This window comes from Stigmatopora nigra, chromosome 9 (genome assembly GCF_051989575.1).
Source record: "Stigmatopora nigra isolate UIUO_SnigA chromosome 9, RoL_Snig_1.1, whole genome shotgun sequence".
NCBI classification, from domain to species: Eukaryota; Metazoa; Chordata; class Actinopteri; order Syngnathiformes; family Syngnathidae; genus Stigmatopora; species Stigmatopora nigra.
The window spans coordinates 7,375,572-7,398,554 of record NC_135516.1 but is presented as its reverse complement, the minus strand read 5'-3'; the positions used below and the strand labels follow the sequence as shown (position 1 = coordinate 7,398,554).

At 38.3% G+C, this 22,983-nt stretch overlaps 3 protein-coding genes across 3 annotated transcripts; all 3 read left to right on the top strand.

The window, feature by feature from the left end:
- The first annotated feature begins 7,073 nt into the window (after window positions 1-7,073).
- Window positions 7,074-8,536, top strand: foxq1a (forkhead box Q1a). Its single transcript, XM_077725274.1, has one exon. It carries the CDS (start codon window positions 7,173-7,175, stop codon window positions 7,926-7,928), a length of 756 nt encoding a protein of 251 aa, XP_077581400.1. The 5' UTR covers window positions 7,074-7,172; the 3' UTR covers window positions 7,929-8,536.
- Window positions 8,537-9,436: 900 nt separating this feature from the next.
- On the top strand, window positions 9,437-12,074 carry foxf2a (forkhead box F2a). Its single transcript, XM_077724364.1, has 2 exons — window positions 9,437-10,541; window positions 11,213-12,074. The coding sequence occupies exons 1-2, from the start codon at window positions 9,650-9,652 to the stop codon at window positions 11,401-11,403; spliced, it is 1,083 nt and encodes a 360-aa protein (XP_077580490.1). The 5' UTR covers window positions 9,437-9,649; the 3' UTR covers window positions 11,404-12,074.
- Window positions 12,075-16,296: 4,222 nt separating this feature from the next.
- On the top strand, window positions 16,297-18,461 carry foxc1a (forkhead box C1a). The gene has a single exon (XM_077724281.1). It carries the CDS (start codon window positions 16,462-16,464, stop codon window positions 17,959-17,961), a length of 1,500 nt encoding a protein of 499 aa, XP_077580407.1. The 5' UTR covers window positions 16,297-16,461; the 3' UTR covers window positions 17,962-18,461.
- The last annotated feature ends 4,522 nt before the right edge of the window (window positions 18,462-22,983 follow it).

Below are 22,983 nucleotides of genomic sequence, written 5' to 3'. Positions count from 1 at the left end.
GGGAGGAATCTCTCACGCACCTTACCTGGCACAGACCGGCTTGCTGATTGTGTGAATGTGTTTTTGCAAGCCTTTGAACCCTCTAACACGCTGTGGCTTCATCGCAAGGCCCAAGTTATCTTCTGATTATGCAAACGTTAGTCGCCAACCAGATACAAAACACAACTCAAAGAGTTGTTACTATAACTCTGGGTATATAAAGAAATATGAATATGAGTTTGACAATGAGTTTTACAGCTGAACTTCGCCCCCCAAATGCGGTTTAAGTTGCATTAATCTCCCTTAGATCTCCAAAACTGACGACTTACAAGAGGAGTGGATCAAATTTCGAATCCAGTTGGCATTCCGATTGTTTTAAACCTACCACACACTGCGTTTAAGGGGACACTTTACAGAAGCATGCTTACATGCTTAACATAGGTGGTGTTTTTGGCACAATTATGTTCGTATTTTCTTTAGGTATTTATGATTTCTTAACATCAGTGTCTTTCATATTTTCTTACCATCAACACTAGCTATCACTATGCTCATTTACATGGTGTGTGACATTTAGACTTCTCCAGTGGATTAGCAAGTATGCTTATATATGGTGGGAAAGCAATGTCTGATACTGACACATGCTACAAAGATGAGTGAGTTATGACAGTTGTGTCTGCCTCTGTCTGTCTGTCAGGGCTTATTACACAAATGAATGCTGCTGTGAGACATCTGGACAAGTGGCATTCCATTTAATGGCGCCAACATGACATTTTGTCTGGGTGACATGACAATTTTTGTGATTATAAATGTGACAAAGCATGCTTGAGAAGCATATGTTGTTGACTGTAATAGGTATTACAAAAAACTCCTTAGCTCTTAGTTTATCAGTTTACTTGTCAGCCTTATTAGAGTGCCTATTATGTAATACGTAAATACTCCTGAGAAAATGTTTCACCCTTTTAAAATCATAAAATGAGCTGTCAATTTAGATTTATTGTCTATTTTATCAAAAGCATAATAGTGTGCCACCCACCTGTATCAAATATTTTTTGCACAGAGCTGTAAGGCAATACGGCTTCTCAAAACTATTTGTCTTTTGAAGGAACATACCTTGATTTTGCTTAATATGTAACTAGAGATTATTGCTACATTTTCAAGACTCACTGATAGGAGTTTTATGCCAAAACATATTTTTGGTCCTGGATTAAAAGACAGCACAATGCTATTTGACAACTATTTAATGCCTATATGCTACTAAAGTATGCAAAAAAAGAACATAATGAGTGTCATACCACCAAGCTTTATTCTTCTAGAGCAGCCAAATCACAGCCTTTCATAAATTGAATACTGCGTAGAACATCCATTGTTGTCTGACTGTAAGGAATTATTGTGTAGACTTGCCTGCAGCAACACTCGTGGTATGTAGACGGCAATATGGATTATGAATGTCAGGTAGAAGCTGTTGAATTAACTAAAAAATGTTGTAAATTTGAAGAAGTAGCATTTGTCTCACTTTTATTTGTATATACAGTCACAACATTCCTAACACAATTACAGACGTCTTACATTTTGTAAACACTGACCGTTCACATGCACTAGCGATAGTTGTGCTGCAATTTTTTTGGCATTGTGGCCCACCCGCCAGAATGGATTGGAACCAGTTCTGGAAGCATGCGGTTTGGAAATAAATATAATTTAGCCGAGCTGTCAGATTGAGTCGGGCTGTCCCGAGCATTCCACCATCAATAGCTTGGCTTTCTTCCCCCATCCTCCAAAACGCACCCCCATGCATACAGCCACTTACTTACAGACCACCTGGGAGATATGTTTATGGAATGTGCCAGAGACCAAGAAATAAGAAACAGACATTGCCTTTATTCAAGAACAGTGGATTTGAATAGCAATAATGTCAGTTTATATCTTTTGTTTTTCTATTCTTTTTTTTTTAATGGGGAATAGCGACAAGTGCTGTATGTTATGCTATGATTACAAATGAAGACATTCTAAACAAGGACCAAAACACACAAAAGAAATCATTGCTATACACAATTTTCACATTTATGCCTCCCTGGAGTGTTTACAGAAACACAGCAACTCGATCAGGAAAGAAGTCCCTGGTAACTAAAGCAACAAATAAAGACAACCAAACAGACACTTAAAATCCAAGGAGTTGCAGTACATTCAATCTTTCTGACAAGACTGTGTTTGCCTTATGATTAATGGTTTTCCATGTAGTTGAAGATGCGTGGGCTATAAACCTGTGTGGTGGCTTAGTACTTTAGAACACTTTTCACAAATACACCCCCCCCAAGGGTGTTGGTCCTTTGTCATCAAATCTACAATATCTTTTTTTTCCTTGCGTCATAGCTTCCCCTTGAGAAAACAACCATACCAAACCCTGGAGATGGAGTATTATGACATAAACACGTCTGTAGGGGAGACACCATAACATAGACTTGTTATATTTTCCTTCAGCTCATGTAAGATACCTTAAGGCGCGTTAAACAAGTTCTTTTGAGCAAAGATATAAGCACTGCTGACAACTTTGACATTAGTTTCTATTTTAAACTGAACCAATTATTACTGCCTAATTGTGCAAATACAAAGATGATTTTAATTATTAGAATTTATCAACATTTTCCACTTGACTAGAAGGCATGCTTCAGGTAAGAGCACACCCAAAAGGGTAGTATATATCCCTTAAGGTATGGGTACATCGTGAATGGTATTTAGTTTTAAAATATTTCCATGGCCAGACATTGTCATAGCAATGTCATGTAAACAATCTCAGCATATTCCAGTTTAATTTTATATTTATACATTACAACAAACCTCTCTTATGAAGTCAGTTTTCAATTGTTGGTGTTTTCTTGATTTAAAAATGTCATGGAATAAATGGACATATGAGACAGTTTGAAAAAGAAGGCATACCATAACCACACCCTTAAAAAAAGAAAGATTTGAATTTATGATAGTCATGGTGCCTTCAAAAGGTGATTGCAAGGGGCAGTCTAGCATGGCCTCACGCAACTATTGTCCTTGTAGATATGGCACACTGATTACTCTACAGTATTTGTACACAGCTTGCAACAAAATGTAGGATGGTATAAGTGATTCTTTCAAACCTTAACCCTGTGCAATGTGTGAAGCTCTGAAAATACAGTAATACATAAGTCTAGTATTGTTTTTCGCACTTACTTGAGTTGATTTTTTTTATATCTAAACTGAGATCAGGAGAGACGATAAATGTTTGGCGGCTGCTGATTTTGAGACAAATGTGTTTAAAACCTCCAAGCGTAAATATTTTCACGTTGTTATGTTCTGTTACAAAGGATCTTCCTTCAAGCAAATTGGATGCCAGCCATAGATTGTCAGAATTGAACGTTTATCTGCTATTTATCTTGGTTATCATGTTAACTGTTTGTGACTCTAAAAAAAGTTTATGAAAGTCTCTCCATGTAAAACCAATACACATTATACCTTGCACACAACAAATAAAAAACAGTTTCAGTTGAGTTTTTAATGCTCCTCTATTACATTTGTATCATTATTAGATGCAAATTTAAAAGCCAAATATGTTGCAATCATTTTTGTTTCTGGCAGTTAAAAGATTAGAGAGAAGAGAGGATTTTTTTCCTTTGTATTGTCACAGTCTGCCTTTGAATCATTCTCATGGTTATGTAACAGCATAATTGTGTGTACCTGCCCTTAAGATCAATAATCAGTACATTGTGGTGGTGTTTCTCCAACTGTAGTACAAGTAAGAACTTGTATCTACATACATTGAAGGCTGCATGCTTCAAACTGTACCCGGAAGATTTTTTAATGGCAAACAAAATGGGCATTTGGCCATATTAAAAGTAGTATACTTCAAATGACCGTGAAATTGCGTTTATTATTTTGATTCTTGGAGTGAATCCGGGATGCCTATGCTACTGTTTATGGTTTTAGCAGCGTAATCATCTGGAAATCATCTTGACCCTTCTGACTAACAGCCGCCTCACACGCAAAGATCTTTTGTTTGTATAGACAGCGGGAGCCCTCGAGCGGGATTTATACAAACCAAAGTGTACACGTACCTAGGTAAAAACTCTCAACGGGTTATTTTTAGATGCCTTGTGCAATCTGCTGCAACAGTTTACATGACTGAAATGCTTGGTGACGTTCATATAATTCATGTAATTACAAAAGGGTTTGCCTTAATCTATCACGCAAAGTACATTTTCAATGTTATGCAGGGCTTTTCCAAATTGATGCTTTAATAATGGTATAGTGTTTTGAAACTAGTTACTATCTTCTGAAGTAAGATGAAGTTATTTGGTAGCAACCCTGGAGTCCCGAGGGTTTGAACACAAGTCAGTTCTTGCTGTATGGAAATTGAATGATGTCCATTGGCTTGTGGGGGTTTTCTGTGGGTTCCCTTCCGCATCTCAAAAACATGCACGGTAGACTACTTGAACATTTTTAATTGCCCCAAGGTATGCGTGAGGGTTTTCCCTGCCTGGTGCCTGTTGTTAGCTGGGTTAGGCTCTAGCACCACCCACGACTCTTGTGAGGATATGCAGTTCCGAGAATGAATGAAGACACATCTTATTATAAAACTCATTAGTACATCAGTGTACTGGATCTGATTTTTTCTTAATCTTTTAACACTGTGATTATTACTTTTGTCATTCATTTATTTATTTATATTATTGATTTGCTCATTATTTATATATTGAAGACCTTTAACAACACTGAATTTGTCACAATACTACAATTTTAGATACTGGGCTTATTAAAAACTACCTCATTTAATTTACATTTCTATTTTATGCTTGTCTCTGAAGATAATACATTCAACTTACATAACACAGACAAACTAACATCAGTAACTACAGGTGATATATTATTTGAATAAACCCCAAACATACCGATATGTAATGTTTGACGTATCTTCAATCTTATCCAGTTTTTTCCTCTTTGTGTATGTTGGTTTGGAGAAAAACAGGACCGAAATTACAATTTTGGGGTGACGTTGTACAGACATTAAAATCATTTATAACTAAACAAACCCTGAAATGCACACCCATGTTTACATTTGGTCATCACTGTTTTTATTGTTAACAGTGATTAGTTTGTTTACACAGCACTATAATGAAGTGATTATACATTTTGCACATCCTTCTGAGGGAAACCATAATTACAATAAAATCCTTTTTCAAAACAAAAGAACAGCATGCCCAAATTTGACCTCATCAGTAGAGAAAGGGTCAAGTCCATTGCAACATGCGTCGCTGATATTGAATACTGATTAATCACATTTGCCAAATGTACATCGCCTTTATGTTAAGTCGGTCAATTTCTGCGTCTGTGGTCAATCTTATCTTCCTATTCTCCACTATTTGAAGACATTTCCAATAAATATCCTTCATTTGTTTCGGAGTGTGTCATGACTCATTTGACATTCGAAAAGAAAAGAGGTTTCATTTTGTCTATTGGTATATGGCATTGTTAATGTTGACTGTGAACATGGTAGTAACCTCAGTTCGTGTAGCCTACAGAGAAAACCAGCCGAACACAAAGATCTTTAGTAATTGTCTAATGGTGGAGGGCGGGACATCCATTTTTTAAAAAACAGAAACAAAAACTTTAAAAATGTTCTTCCTTGTTGGACTAATAAAAAAAAAAACTTCCTTATTTAAGGTGTATTTAAATGAGGGAGATTCAATGATCAATTGTATTGCAAATCTTATATAATACTACTCCAGTAACTAAGGTTCAGAGCGCTATGCAAAAATGCAAGGCTTCAGTCAACACATGCTCTACTGCAAATAGTGTGTTCTATGTATGTTTCTAGATCGTTTATAAATATTACTTCAGTTTTTGTTTCTACCTGCTGCAGTAGTAGGCCTTACAGTATTCCTGAATCTGCCATTCTCTTGAGTAGAACAGTGAATCACTCAAACTGTTTTTTTTAACATGCAAATGTGTTATATGTTCAAAATAGGAGTGTCATTTGTGGTTTAACTTATTAATACGTTTGTGGAGTTGCTACAGAAGCGGCTCCGTCATTTATCTCCTCTATTTATCTATTCTAGTGTGATGAAAGTCGTAAACCACAACTAAAATATCTCTTCTACAATGTGCAGACATGTCAGGGAGCGATTATTTTAATCGTCTGATGTAATTTTGGTTAAACTGTCTGGAGTTGGAGCTGCCAGTAAATTATTATTAATTTTAATAACACTTCTCGAAATACAGTATGACCTTGAAGAATAGTCTAGGCAGGAAACTAGAATCCTACCAAGCAATACTAGACTTGTAAGATTTTATAGAGTAGTGGCAGGAATCTGATAACTCATTGGTTGCCATTGACGACGACAGACGTCCAATCAACTTTGACAACAACTAGTCGCAAATTGGATTGGAAGTCAATCACTATTAATAGCAGTGAAACATGATTACTCAAAAAGTTGAAAGGAATATGGTGTTTATGGTTGATTAAAATAATTTATTAAAAATAACGGTGGATAAATATGTTGTTTATTGTTGTCAGTGGACTAACCCTGGCACCAGGCAGAGGAGGAAGAATCTATAAGACAAACAACAGCGACTAAATTGTGAATTCAAGTGCAGCTTCATGTAGGAAAATAAACAAACTTCCTTGATTTGAAAGCACACACCACTTGCTTGTGTTATGTGTAATAACCCATGATATTTCCACAGGTAAGGCTGTAAAATGATATGTTCCCTGCCATTATATCTTCAGGAACATATAGCAGGGCGGGCAGCTCAAAGTTGCCTCAGGCCCAGAGGGCAAGGACACCCTGAGAAACTTATTTAGAAAAACTAAAGAGAAACTAGAGAAACTAATGTATTTTACTCTTATTATTATTGTTCGGTTGGTAGGGTTTTTTTGTTCTTGGTATTTTTTGCTTTGTGCCTAAAGGGGTCTAGAAACGCCCTTACATGTACTAACAAGTACGGTGTCTAGTGCAGTGTTTTGGAGATGAAATTTAAATTGTGCAGTAATGCGCAAAAACATTTAAGGAATCACCCGCCCCGCCCATTTGGGTTGTCCCCGAGGTGAGCTATAAAGTATCACTGCATCAGGTTGTAGGTGAGAACAGGAATCACACAGGTACGACAACTATATACAGGGGAAATACCGGAGCAGCTCCTTAAAGAACACAACAACAAAAAAAGGGGTCATGAAGCTTGAAATCGTGTGCGGGAACCACCACACCACAAACCTCGATGATACCAACACCATCCCGGCAGAACCGAGGGAGTGCGAGGAACTGGGATCGGATGGCGACTGTGCGGCGCACAGCCCCCTGACGGGCAAATCTAAGCCGTACACGCGCAGACCAAAACCACCCTTCTCGTATATTGCCCTCATCGCAATGGCCATCCGGGACTCGCCGTGCGGACGCCTTACTTTGGCCGAAATCAACGAGTATCTCATGAACAAGTTCCCCTTTTTCCGAGGCAGTTACTCAGGCTGGAGGAACTCAGTGCGTCACAATTTGTCGCTCAACGACTGCTTCCACAAAGTACTCCGGGACCCCACTCGTCCGTGGGGGAAGGACAACTTCTGGATGCTCAATCCGCACAGCGAGTATACATTCGCGGACGGCGTGTTCAGACGTCGAAGAAAGCGCATCAGCATCCGGCCCAGCAAACAGCAGGAGCGCGTGCGAGATGAAGAGGAGGAGGATGAGGAGGAGAGAGAGGAGGGGGAGGCTGGCTCCACGGACGGAGCGCCGAAAAAGTTCTCAAGTTCCTTTACGATAGACAGCATCCTCAGCAAGCCCTTTAGAAGGGACTCTGATTACGCTGATCACTTTGGGGTTGTAATGACGCCGTTTCTAACTCCACCTGCCTCTTCGCCGTACATCCACTCGAGCGGCTTCATCCACTTTGCACATGCGCACAATTGCGGGCCTCACCTAGAAATGGCGTGACCTTCATTCACAATAATTCCCAACCATAACTGAGCCGAACATCTTTTTACTCCACCAAAAAATAATAGAAGTCATGGAGATCTTGCCTCAACGTATACAGATCAATTTATTTATTCAGTGTGTATGGCCAGGTTAGTTTAGCAGAGAAGATATTATGTTATGAATGAAATCTGTGGAGCTTGTTATTTTGTAGACATCAGTGTTTCCTATGCCTCACTTTTGTTGTTGTTGTTTTTGGTGATACTGTTGCCTTGCTTAATTGTTACTTGTGAATATTATAAAGCTGTGTTATTAAAATGTCTTTTTTAAAAAACTAATAAAGTCAAAAGGCAAGTGATATAGAAGATTCTAACATTGTTGATCTCAATGTTTTTGGTGTCAAACTGATGCCACAACGAATGTGTACACATTTTAGAAAATAACTAGTTAAATTAGCCTGGCATACAGTATGATGGGCTGAATTTTAAAATAAGAATATACATGTGTGGGGGCTACAAATGATTCCAGGGCATTTGACAAATCATTTACTCACTTTAGTATATTGACATTACATAAGGGCATTGTTTGACACGTTGGTGTAACTTTCTAATAAAATGTACCAAAAGCTGTCTAATTGTAATACATTTTAATTCTAAGGGGCATTCACAGTAACAATACATATTCATTTTATTTATTGATGCCCTCAAAACACCTCCCCAGCCCCCAATTTTTCCTTGAAAGGACTTTTCTAAGCAAGTGGTATTGATAAAGACTAAAATGTTAGATCTTTGTCAAATGAGAAATTAATGATGCGATTCAATGTCAACAATAATTTTTACTTGTTCTTTGATCCACCACAACGATCTCGGAAATAGGCTGCCTAGCTTCAAAATAAAAGTCTAATGAAACTTGGGCAACATGAGTAGTACATACTGTGTATGAGTTTTATTTTGAAGTTGGTCAACAATTGCATTTGTCTTAATAATTTAGCCCTGGGGTTGTCTTTTACGTGAGGGTAAAAAAAAACTCACTGCAGGGTTTTTCTTGTCTTTGTGTGTCTCAAAAACTTGCATTTTTTATGTTATTTCGATCAAAAGCAGCCACCTAATAAATCAATAGGTTCAATGCTTATTTAAAAAAATGCAATACCCTATTTAGACGATAAAGCACATACAATGAAAGACGTCTCATTACCTTTTAAACTGGTTTAGTGTGACTCAAAATGAAATTTAAAAGATGTCCTAAAAGCATCTAAGGCAGCAGACCTTTTAAAATGAAACCAATTGCACTTTTTTTGCATGCAAGTTCAAATTATGGTTAAATAAAGACGTTTTTCGACATATACTGTCCAATTGTACGCTCACAATTAAAAGGGGGGAAAGGGTGGGCAGGAGAAAGTGATGGTGGTGTGTGTGCGTGGGGGGGATGTGTGGGTGTGTTTGCCTCTTTGACTCCACAATCTTGTGTCCGGCTTCTTGCCTGGATCTTGTCCAGATGGGAGGGAGTTGATTTTCTCGGGATTTTTTGGAGGGCTCGCAAAATTTGAGAGGGGCAGAAACAAATTTGGACAAGTACTAGGTGGTCCACTTGCTGTTTAGCTGATGTTCGAGCAAAGACCGTTGCCTTTAGTGGTCTTTGCAATGGACAGAGGCGAGGAAGAAGATGCCAGATCGGAGATTCTCGAGCAAAAGACGGCAATTAGTCATCTTTTGTATTAAGAACGTGATTGTATTTGTTGCAAGATGACGACCAAAAGTCCTCTGCACGGACATTTGGATCCAAACGTCGCGAGGTCCATCCCGGCTGCTGGTGCGCATGATGCGGCGGCCAAAGCCAAGCGCGGCAACTCGGGGCTGAGACGACCCGAAAAGCCCCCCTACTCTTACATCGCCCTCATCGTCATGGCCATCCAGAGCTCTCCCAGTAAGAGGCTCACTCTGAGCGAAATATACCAGTTCCTACAGGCACGCTTTACCTTTTTTCGAGGTGCCTACCAGGGATGGAAGAACTCTGTCCGGCATAATCTATCCCTCAACGAGTGCTTCATCAAGTTGCCCAAGGGCCTCGGCAGACCCGGTAAGGGTCATTATTGGACCATCGACCCTGGCAGTGAGTTCATGTTCGAGGAGGGCTCATTTCGCCGAAGACCTCGAGGCTTTCGGAGAAAATGCCAAACGTTTAAACCCATGTACAGGATGATGAATGGCATCGGGTTCGATTTCCAGGCCGCACCGGGCCCTTTAGTGTGTCACAATGGGTACAATTTGGACTTCAACTCGATGCCTCATGGGGGGTTCGAAAGTGTCACGGGAGGGCATTATGTGTCCTCCGGTTCCGGTTCGTCATACATGAGTGCGACCCCCAATGTGGACTACATTTGCCCGGATAGCGGCGGCAGCTCGTTGCAGTCCTCCCCGGCCTTAGTGGGATCTGTGGACGGTCAAAGTTTTTACGGCAACGCGGCACCCCACTGGAGTTCGTCTGCCGTTTCTCCGTATATTAAACAGCAGACTCTGGCGACTAATAACGGCCCCAGTGCAGCCCACGGTGCTTTGCACACACACGGGATGGCCTCGTCTTCTCTGGATCAAAGTTATCTTCATCATAACGGACGAGATTCTGCAGACATTCCCGGTATGTAAATATGAAGTGTGCACTGTGTAAAACATGTGTTCCTTTTCAAACTTTAAGATTTTAAAGTTGTTTTCTTTGTTTTTTGCACTTCAAATGGTAGGAAATGTTTTTATTTTACGTCCTTCCCCGTTATATTTACCACCACTTTTCTCTATTTTGTTTCAATTCTCAATAGATTGGACTTTGAATTGCAATTCATCTTTTGCACATTTCTCCAGACAGAAAACACTATGATGTGATATGGAATTGTATTGAAAATGATAAAAAAATGTAAAGAAAATAGACACTTGCAACGACATGCATGACACAATCTCAAATTTAATCAACTCATTCTAATTTAGTGTTCACTCTTAAAGAAAAATGTAATGAAAAAAAATACTTATGCATAGATTTACAAAGATCTTTACGCATCCCCTTAATTCAAATCCATAAAAGAATGTATTCCAAAAAAATCAACATAACAAATAGACAGTTAGTGCATTTTTCTATACCAACAACGACGGAAAACTTGCAATCGGTACCTTAATTACTGTATATACGTGTCTATATATATTAAATTTTAAAAATAAAATAAACTTTCTGCATTTTGCACCATTATTAAAAGCAGGATATAGATTTTTTTGTTGATTAAAGTTGTATTTATGCACCAAATATTTGTTGTTTGTTTGCAGCTGGATTGTCTCGATACTCCAGCCACACCAGTGCAGTGTGTGAGCGGAAGGATTTGGTTTTAAGCCTCAACGGGATGTCCTCTCTACATTCGGGCACTGGAACGTCTTATTATCATCCTCATCACCATCACCATCATCAACTGCATCATCACCAAAGCCCCTATCAGGACGTCAAGCCTTGTGTCATGTAAACAAGAAATTTGACAACGTGACATTTTCCCCATTAAGTGATATTCTACATTAAAACATGAAGAAAAAAACAACATCAACAATGTGATCGATAATGGCAGCAGACCTGCTGGTTCACATACTGGAAAAAAAACACATACTCACACATACACATCAGGTACATCATTTTTTATATAATAATATTAGGGGTTACAATTGTTACTTTTTTGATGATTCTACCCTGATTCAACGTCGATAAATAAAAGGATATTAGTATATACACATTTGACCTAAAACTAAATAAGTAATTTATCATTGTAGACATGACACATATCCATCTTTTTTAACAAAATGGTGTCAAAAAGATGACAATGTTGTTTGATTAGTTTGGTTTGTTGCTTATAAATAATACCTACAGGGTTCAGATTATTACAACCCTAATTAATATTTTGGGGAATGTAATATCATGAAGTAACTCAATACTTTGTAAATTTAAATGTTTATATTTTATATTGCCAATCTCCCTATTGAGAAACATTCTTTTTTTCCTATCTTAAAGTTCTTTCCCCTGTTAATGAATTTGAATTTGAGGGGTTCATTTCACAGTGGACTTAATGAAACATCTTTTGTACTACTTTCATTTAATGAGATGCACATGAACATTTTTTTACTCCATGCACTTAATGTTGCTGAACAGGGCCAATAAAGGAAAGTATTTTATCAAAACTGTTTGTAAGCATCATTATTATTATTAATATATAGGCAAATGTTAATACATGCAGTGGCATACAAATATTGCTGTTGATTTTCCTTGCTTTTGTTTGTTCAATTCAGCTTTTTGCCTTGCTATTGTATGTAGTTAGTCATCTCCTATGTATTCATTTTTTTAACTTTTTAAGATTTTAAGTAAACAATGTGTCATTGAGAATTTCATGGTAGATTTATTTTTTTTGCTATGGAGATGATTCAATGATTCTATCAGTAACTTAAGTGTTGCAATTCGAATTCAATAGCATTCGAAGTCCAAGTTAAAAACAAAGCAATCTGATTCAAAACTTCCCTTGTCCTCTCCAAATTTTGTCAATGTGCTGCCCTCTATTGTTACTCCTGTGCAAGCAATCATAACCAAGTGTCTTGTTTGAATAATTTAAATTGAATACTTACCAAAAACATAAAAATGTAAAGTACCTCATAAATATTAAGAATGTTATTGTAAAACCCACTTTAAATAAAAATATCTTCAATCTGAGGAGTCATTACAAAAGCAGCACTGTGGGGTAGAGCAAAAATCAAACTCCAAGCGTACAGTTGGTATCAAAAACAAATAAACTTGCATTTTCATGAGACCACCAAATATTCAGTTGCTCTCACCCTTGATGATCTTTTATTTAGAATGTTTTTTTGGGAAAATAACACAAAAAAAAGAAGTGCAGACCTACAAACACCACTACAGTGTTATGTTGTTGCAACCATTTTCCCAACATTATGCCGAGATGGATTTGAGAACCACTGATGTATAGTAAGGCTTCTTTTTTTAAAAAAAAAATGACCATGTATAGTAAGGCTTCTTTTTTTTTTTAAAAAAAATGACCATGTATAGTAAGGCTTTTTTTTTAAAAAAATGACCATGTATAGTAAGGCTTTTTTTTAAAAAAAAATGACCATGTATAGTAAGGCTTTTTTCTTTTTTAAAAATGACCATGTATAGTAAGGCTTAGCTACAACCAGTACACTCATTTGGTGCCATTGGCTAAATGTTTGGACATATATTAAGTAAAAAGGCAGTAGGAAGGCAATGAGTGAGCACTGCTCTCCCGATAAAATGAACTAGATGTCTATCACCATTCAGAGCAGTGAATGAGTTCAAATAAATAAACTATTGGATGGGTGAAAATAAACTGACATAAATTAGTTGCACGTTCATGGGTTACACTCTAATTTGCCCCAAGGTATGAGAGTGAGTGTGAATGGTTGTCCATCTCTTTGTGCCCTGCGAATGGCAGGTCACCAGGCGGGTGCCCGAAGTCAGCTGGGAATAGGCTCCAGAACCCCCAGATATCTTTGTGAGTATAAGCGGTTTGGAAAATGAATAAGTGTGTGTGCTCCTATTTAAAAAGAGCTTATAAATCATTGGGGAAAACAGCCAAACCTATGTACGATTGAATCGGAAAGGCTAAAGGCCCACTTTTGTCATATGCTAAAATGACTATAGTCTTTTCATCACACAAATAAATTTAACAGGGGTGTGTAGATTCCTTATCAAGTAAATATTGGTTCAGATAGTAACCCATCTACACTGTCTAAAAAACACATCGATTCAAATTTGGGGATGTCTTATAGAAATGTATGAAGATGAATGATGATTATATCAAGCCTGTGATTGAGAATAAAAATATAAGAAGCCAATAATTATCACTTTAATATGATGTTCTGCACAAAATATCACATACTAAGAAAAGACAGCACATTTTTTATCCTTCAAAGTAATTAAGTATGGACATGGTTAATTTCTTAAGCCCCTAACGGCCTAACCCATAGGGAAAATATTTGTAAACACATTAAATGACACTGCTTACCAGTGCTGCCCTTTTATGATGCCAGTTATACATATTGCCTTACAAGCTGTTAGGGGTGTATGTGATGATGGAATTAATGATGACAGGGGGAAGGGCAGGAACTCAGAGATACTCACATTTGAAAAGTAAGCATTGATTAAATGTCTGCCCCCATGTTAGGGCAGCAACTTCCTGGAAATACATCATTGTACTTACTTTTCTTCATTATTAAACATGAGAAAAGTGATATTTCCTTTTCATTTTATAAAATAAAGATTAAACCACTTGAAATGCACATGTAAAAAAGATGACCATAACATACATGTAGTACTTAATTTGACCACTAGCCAGCAGCAGTGTGTAATAAGTGGAAATAAGTCTGATTTTTAATTTAATGCAAAGGTCGTGCTGAAGTTGCCATCGTTTTTTGAAATGTTGTAGTCTGTCTGTTCCAATGGGGCATTAAAGGCTCACAGTTTAAAGAATTTTAATTTGCTGTCAATTATTTAGTGGTTTGGCCTTTTTAAGGGTTAATGGCTAACATTGTGAATGTAGGCAGGCATTCATTCCATTTTACTGGCAGTGAAAATTGACATTACCTCCCATTTCAGTGTCATTCACTAGCTATGTGGAGCATTTTTAAAGTTCTCTTTTTTAAATGACCTACTTTCTGTCTGTATTTTTCCAGACATCCTCTTTGAAATACCCTTTTTCAACAAATCTTAAATTTGATCCAAACCAACCTCCTTTTTGCTTAATTCATGTTATCGTAACTGGCAACTAAATATAATCAATAATTAACAGATGGTGACCAGCATATTAATAATAATGTGACTCCTTCACAGATATCAAAGCAGACATTGCACTCTTTGCATGTTTTTTTCCCCATTTCAAACCTTTGTGATATGCTCCTGAAAAACCTCCAAAAATAAATAAAAAGTAACTGGATGCAAGGCTGCCACATATCTGCAGAACCAAAGTAAACTCTATAGTATTCATTAATTTACTCAACTGGGGTACTGAATATTTAAAGTGGTTAGGGTTATGATTTAAGTCGTGAAGTGATAGTACTTTTATCCACACATGTTTACCTTGCCCACCTCTGGTTCAATTGGTATGGCTTGTTTCCAGTTTTTGCCTGAAATTCTTCTTTTTGTCCGCTAGAGGGAACCACACTCACGTTCATGAATTTACCTCCCATTTATTTTCTTCTAAGTGAACAGTGCATTTAAAATTATTTATCTTACCGTATACTAAACCTATGAATTATTAAACTAACTTTTATATACATAATTAAGATTGAAAATGTATAAAGTGTGAACGTACAATCATTATCCACTCACCTGAATAATAAATAACATAGGCTATATCTACATAAATCATGGATATTTCGATTCAAATTCTATTTTCGTATTTTGCAAAGGACATACCTACAACTACAGGCTGAATAACCTCAATTGTGCAAGATTTAAGTGCGCCTGTAGGGTGGCCAGCTTTGTTAAATAGAAGGCCCGTCGCGAGCTGCGTATGCAAACACTCTCAGGGCGGTGGAAAAAGTTCATGCCCGGGTCCATGTAAGGAGAAACCGTCCGAGCCCTGCACGGACATTTTAATTAAGACGACGTGCAAAGGCTTATGCACTCATATTAAGAGTGTAACGTTGCCTCACGGTCAATTTATGGACGATTTCACGGTGCACATTAAAGCCTCTATTGATGGGCTCACTCGTTGCTTTTTTCTTGTCTTGTTTTAAAGAAAAAGGTTCACCAAGAAGGAAAAACATCTTAGGATGACTCAGAAAATACATTCACCCATCTAAAAAGTAATCGAATTGAAATGTATGTATTGCAAGTGAAAAAAAAACAAAAAACAAACCAAAAAAAAAACACGCTCTAATTGATTATACTGTCTAACCATGATGCTAAAACACCATTTGGTTCCCTGCATTTTAAAGCCCACCCCTGAATAAATTTTCACACCCCTCAGCCCCAAATTTGCATTTTAATTCCATCACTTAATGATCCAGATTTGGTCATTGATGTTACTTTTGCAAAACCAGCCTTTTGCTGTCTTTAAGATCAGAATAGAGTCATTTAAAGTGACGGCCACATAAGTTGCAGTGACACTTCTGACATGTTTGGGTGATCATTTGGCATTCGGGGGATAACTTTATCGACTTGTTGTGACTCGACGTGGGCCCGAAACGCGCCTCTATACCACCCCCACCAGCACCCTTTGCCCCCCTTCCACTCCTCCTCGGGTCCTCAGCTACATTTCCTATTGGACGACGGTGGTCCCGGGCGAGGAGGAGCCTCACTGGCAGCAAAAAGGAGGAAAGAATTTAACTGCGCAAAAGTCCTGCGTGGTGACGGATGTCCAAAGTCCAGAAGTTTTTCCCGCACGCTCTGAGATGGGGACGGCTTAAAAAAAATAGCTAACGCTTCTTTTTTTTCCTTTTCTTCCGTTTTGTATTATTGAAAAGGGAGCCGGGATTTGTTTTGGGCGCAGAGGAAGACAACTTTTGCCATGCAGGCGCGCTACTCCGTCTCCAGCCCGAACTCTCTGGGCGTCGTGCCGTACATCAGCGGCGACCCGGGCTACTACCGTGCGGCAGCCGGCGGTGGATACACGGGTATGCCCGCACCGATGAACATGTACACCCACGCCGCGCACGACCAGTACCCAGCCGGCATGGCGCGCGCCTACGGACCGTACACTCCACAACCCCAACCCAAGGATATGGTGAAGCCCCCATATAGCTACATCGCACTCATCACCATGGCCATCCAGAACTCACCCGACAAAAAGGTGACCCTGAACGGGATTTACCAGTTCATCATGGAGCGCTTCCCTTTCTACCGGGACAACAAACAGGGCTGGCAGAATAGCATCCGCCACAACTTGTCTCTCAACGAGTGCTTCGTCAAAGTGCCGCGCGACGACAAGAAACCCGGCAAGGGCAGCTACTGGACCTTGGACCCGGACTCGTACAACATGTTCGAGAACGGCAGTTTCTTGCGCAGGCGACGACGTTTCAAGAAGAAGGATGTGCTCAAGGAGAAGGAGGATCGGCTCCAGAAGGACACGCCGTCTCGTCCGTCGCAGCCACAGTCGCAATCGCAGCCGCAACAGCAGCAGCAATCTCGGGACCCGGAACAGGCCGGCACGCAACCCGTCCGAATCCAGGATATTAAGACGGAAAATGGAACAGCGACGCCGCCACAGGCTAACTCTCCCACCTTGAGCGCGGTTCCGAAAATCGAGAGCCCTGATAGCAGCAGCATGTCCAGCGGGAGCCCGCATAGCAGCATCCCGTCAAACCGCTCCTTAGTGGGCATGGAGGCCTCCGAACAGCAGCATCCCCACCACCATCACCACCATCAGCAGCAGCAACAGCAACAACACCAAGCGCAAGGCTTTAGCGTGGACAATATCATGACCTCCCTCAGGGGGTCTCCGCAAGGAGCGAGCGAACTACCCTCCGCGAGGACAGGTATCGCCCCATCGTTGTCGCTCAGCTACTCCCCGAGTCAGACCTCTGCGTACGGCTCCCCGTGCAACCAGAACTCCATCTCCACTACCTCCAACGCCACCTACCATTGCAACATGCAGGCCATGAGTTTATACGCCGGGGAGCGGGCCAGCCATCTTTCGGCCCCCAGCACCACCGTGCCGGACGAAAGCCTGCCAGATTACTCGGTCACCACCACCTCGTCGTCCCTGCACGGGGGAGGTGGCAGCGGTGGGGGTATCAACTCGGGCCAGGAGGGCCACCCGCACGCTCACCAGGGCCGGCTGACTTCGTGGTACCTCAACCAGGCCGGGGACCTGGGCCACCTGGGTGCTGCTTACCCGACGGCACAGCAGCAGAACTTTCACTCGGTGCGAGAGATGTTCGAATCCCAGAGAATCGGTTTGAATAACTCGCCGGTGAACGGGAATAACAGCTGCCAGATGTCCTTCCCCCCGAGCCAGTCTATCTATCGCACTTCGGGAGCTTTTGTGTATGACTGCAGCAAGTTTTGATCCCCAAACAACCTCCAGCCAAATCCTGTCCTTCGCCTTCCCCACTACCGTCATTCGAATAGACTAATATGAGACAGAACAAACAAACAAAAAAAGACTTGATCTTTCTAAACAGTGTTACCACAAATAACACGTAAGTCTTTCTCTCTCTATCTTGCTCTCTATTTTTTTTTGCTCCGTATATTAAAATGTCATTTCTATTTTTCATGGACGTTAAACTTGCATATAGTAATTTATTTTCAAACTGTAGCCAGGATATTATGGACCAAACACACGCACACGCCTAGACAGACACACACACGCAACCACACACACAACAAACACAAAGCAGTGTTTTCTAAACTGATTTACAAAAAAGTGTTCCATTATAAAAATGACTGAAGGAACGTGTATATCGCCGTACTATTTGAAAGATACTTCACATGTTGATAAGTATTTTTATTTTATTTTTTTTTGGAAGGATTTTACTTGTTTGTTTAATAAATGGTCATTTTATGTGAGCTTAAGACGTTTTATTTTTTTGAAGGATTTCATACAAGGCTAGTGATATTTTACACTGCAGCCAACATCTTATTACTAAAATGATATTAATTATTATAATAATAAGAAAATGGTGACACGAGCAAAAACTCAAGTTATGGCTCTAAATTTATATACAGTAACTGCACATGAACAGTTTACGCATGACAAATAATGTAAGTAAAGTTTTGGATGTCAAAGTATGCAAATATATAGCTAATATTCTAACACACAAATCCATATATTATCCTATTAAAGAAAATAAAATATAATTTGACTCAAAAACGCTTAAAAGAAGCCCAAACTAAAATTAAAACGAAATTATTGGTTGCTTTCATATATGGGATAGCTTTATTCACATTAATCCCATACAACAACAAAGGGAAAATACACACTTTAAATAAATAGAAATTATGTTTCATTTTGAAATAAGACGACTAAAATTCACATGCTGTTTTTTTAATACATTTTGATAAAGTCATTCAAAGTCATCTAAATAATAACGAAAAATATGAGCACAAATAAGCAAATACAAAGGCTGTTAAGATGCGTTTCACGCTAAGGTTCGCAATAATTACTTTTCCTTTATGCAAATTGACATTTTGTACATTTGCAGCCATATGAATCATTTTTCAAATTTGTTTTAATACGCTCTTGTTTTAATGATTGACAAATTATTATTTTGCCCTTTAGGTGAATTTCTCAAATCTGTTCCAATCACCTAATAGTTCATCAACAAGTGTGTGTATTCTATATTCACACATCATAAAAAAAAAACAATTTATGTGTGTGTAGTGCAGTTCAATTGTCAACTCGAATCCTTTACACCAGGAAAAGATCAATCAAAACAAAACTCACCAAAAGTGCCACATGCCCATTTGTTAACAAGCCTGACAGAAAGTCATCCCCACATACCCCTCCTTTGTTTTGGCCTAATTAAAACAAACAAGTGTTGTTTTAGTCCCAAAACGAATAAATAGCACTTTTAAGGGTTCTAGGGCAGGAAGAAATAAAATCCAATCAGTGTGTTGGAATCGTTTTTCATGCATTGGGGGTCAAGGAAGAGCGTAACTGAGCCAATAGAACCAGACAGAACCCCTAAACATTCCCCACAGGGCAAAAAAAAATATATATAGACAGTTTGTGAAATATATATTTTTATAGAAACTTAGTTTGAGGCTTCGTTGTCTTAATTAAATGAAAGTTCGCTTTGTGTCTATGATGGGGGCATCTGGGGACCTATTTTTTTCCCCTTCCACCTCTCAATCTTTTTCTCTTTCCCGGAATGTTCCATGCACCATTTTTTTTTTTTTGGAAAGGGTCATGCAGTTATGCCTCACTACATACAAAAGCTGAATTATTCTCTCAAAAATCACTGCAAATCCAAATGTAATGTGCCATGTGCTAAATAATATTATTTTTCTTTATAAAAGAGTGTTATGTTTCCTCATAAAACAAACTTATTAGGAACATATTTAATACATTTATAAGACATCACTTAATAATAACAATATCTCACTCATGTTGTCCTGTAAATATGAAATGAATGGCCATATGAAACTAAAATAGTCTTTAAAAATACATTAATTGAACAACAATATGATATAAATATAGTATGTGGTATATTAGTGCATTATGATGTGTATGGAAATAGTAAATCTACTTTAATGTGTTATAATGTTTTTGAAATATTTTTTAAAAAAGCAAACATTTGATATTTTTTTAAACCCCCAATGTATTTAATTTGACTAAATGCGCAAAAGCAATAGGAGAGATTTAAAACCATTTATTCGTTTCATGACGACAACAACCCCAAAATCTTTCATTTCCATATCAGTAATGTTAAAAAAGGAAAAGCATACACACAAAAGGTATAATTGAGCCTGCCAGAAATATGGTTTACTTGATATTAGCCTCCCGCTGTCTATTATGACTTATTGTCAGCCAATGCACGACCGCAAGCGACGCACGTCATTAGCAGCGCACTGACTTCCCAGGCGATGAATGAAGCGCAATTGAAGACGAGGCGATGCCTGCACTTGTAGTCAAGTTGGAGGCCTCATTGTGCACAATGCGTCACTTTGCAAACTCCTTGAAAGGGGGAGTCATTGTGGGGGTGCTTTGCACCTGCATGACCTGTAGCTCGGCCCTTTGGCAAATGTTTTAGCTCCGGGTCAGCGTGTGCAGTGCATCAGCTGAGTGCTCCGCATCTGCTTCCAATCCAAAGAGGCCATTGACGCCAATTGTGTGTGCAAGAAAGGTTAGCTAGAACGTGCAATACACGCACGTTACACCTGGAAGACTGGAGTTTCGTGTGACCACAATTCTACATCTCGAGAAAAATAAAAAAAATGGTATTTGTAAACATTGTCTTTTATGAAGAACGTATCATATAGTAGTCGTTGTTTTCATTTTGTAGATATACGTAACTCAAATATATAGTAAAAGTGATGGTTAAATCAAAGCCTATTAATAAAGTAAAGAGTCGATGAAATGCGTTTGCAATCAAAATAAAGTGCATTTAAAAAAAAAACGTTAAGAAAAATTGCTCATAGAGGAAAGAAATAATTTTTTGCCTGATCAACGTGTGGCAGCATCCAAATTAACGTTGTGTGTATGCAGTCACAGGCGCGTCCTGGATTGGGAGCGGATGCGTGCCATGAGAGGGCCCACTTTCAGCAGCCATTTGAGCCCCAGTTGGAGCTGTCCGTTCGGTGTGGGGTGGGGGGAAGTCACCCCTTGTGTTAATGCTAGGAAAACATTGATAGAAATGTGTTGGATATTTACAATGATAAAAAAAAATTATATATATATATATATATATATATATATATATATATATATATATATATATATATATATATATATATATATATATATATATATATATATATATATATATATATATATATATATATATATATATATATATATATATATACATATAATATTTAGTTCAAAGATGAAAAAATGTCAAAGGGTTATATGTGTTAAAAATCTTATTCAACAATTCGAATGTGTTCATTACATAAAAATACTACAACAATTGTAACTTTAATTATTTATTACAAATAGTTTATCAAGAAAATAGAATTTTTTAAATATAAAAAATGATTCAGATGAAAGTACAAATGCACCTGCATCAACAAAGTAAAAGAAAAACTCATTCACTACATGTGAAATCATTAAAGTTTTGCTATTGAAACCTTTTTGGGAATAAGGAAGGTGAGTAAATAGATGGACAAGATGCAGGGAAATGACCCGATTCACCTCTTGCAGCCCTACCGTCCCTTTAGGGAGGAGGCGTGAGTGTCACAGTCAGCCGAGAAAGCAGACAGTGATGGATTGGACGACACTCCGTAGTGTTTCTTTTACTCCAAATAGAAACAAGACAATGCGGGGATGAAAACCTATGGGGACACTGTATTTGTGTGCCTGCGTGGGTGTGCATGTGGACACAGGAAAAGTCATCTAAAATGCCTTGACATGCGTCAGTGCCAACAAGTTACTGGCAGTAGCAGCCTGCTACATTACTCGGCCAATTACAAAATCTTCTATTCCACCCTCCTTTATTCAAGTGTGTGATGCCTACAACAGACCATCTCCTCAAATTATTTCTTTCTCTTCAATTGAATTTGGAAAGTCACGTAGCACTCTGCACTTGTGGCATGAAAATGATGAGGTGGACACTGATGACACACACATTCACGCATACAGTGAGTGGAACTATTTACTTCATATCTTGCCTTAGTTTATCTATATTATGTATTCTATCTCTGTTATCATTGTTTTCCTGTAAATTGTCAGTACTTTTTTATGTATTTAGGACCACCTTGATCTGAAAATGACTTCTTTTTTTATTTTACATATTTAAAAGAATATACTGAATTTAATTGTCTGATTTTGTATTTCTTTTTCTCTTCCTGACTTTTAGGGTTTTTCATTTGATACAAGAAAAGATTTACATCCCACTTGTTTTGCCCCTTAGGTTGGTTAGCCCTAATATAAAGCAAAATATGTCTATGCGTGTTGACAAAATAAACAAATTAACATGACGATAGGTTATCTTATTTAAAAAATCCAATGTGATATTTGGATTTAGCACATTAAATTGGTTCTAAATAGGCTAGAAATAAAAATGAATTGGCTGTTATTTAATTTTAATGAAATATTTACTCAATATTATTATCTGGTGCATGGTGGGAAAAACCCAGGAAGGTAAAATTCCACACTGAAACTAAAGTCGGACCACAGAATGAAAACATTGATGTTTTATCTACTTTTGAATTTCTTCCCTGCATTCCCATCTGATAACTTGTCTGTATCCACTTGATATTGTTTTAATCAGGCAACTTGAGCAGGCATAATAAGGTATTGTAACCAAAATCAGCTGTTCTTCATCAACCTGATAGCAGATCGATAGTGACGCTTATCATTTTAATAAGGACAACGTGCTTCTGAATTACTATATGAACCCTTGACAATAGTGCCACGTGTGTGTGT

What these genes read in the sequence shown, in the direction of transcription:
- foxq1a (XM_077725274.1), top strand. Translation starts at nt 7,173, where the DNA reads ATGAAGCTTGAAATCGTGTGCGGGAACCACCACACCACAAACCTCGAT.
- foxf2a (XM_077724364.1), top strand. Translation starts at nt 9,650, where the DNA reads ATGACGACCAAAAGTCCTCTGCACGGACATTTGGATCCAAACGTCGCG. An exon ending in AGATTCTGCAGACATTCCCG is followed by an intron (nt 10,542 to 11,212) that starts GTATGTAAATAT and finishes GTTTGTTTGCAG; the next exon opens with CTGGATTGTCTCGATACTCC.
- foxc1a (XM_077724281.1), top strand. Translation starts at nt 16,462, where the DNA reads ATGCAGGCGCGCTACTCCGTCTCCAGCCCGAACTCTCTGGGCGTCGTG.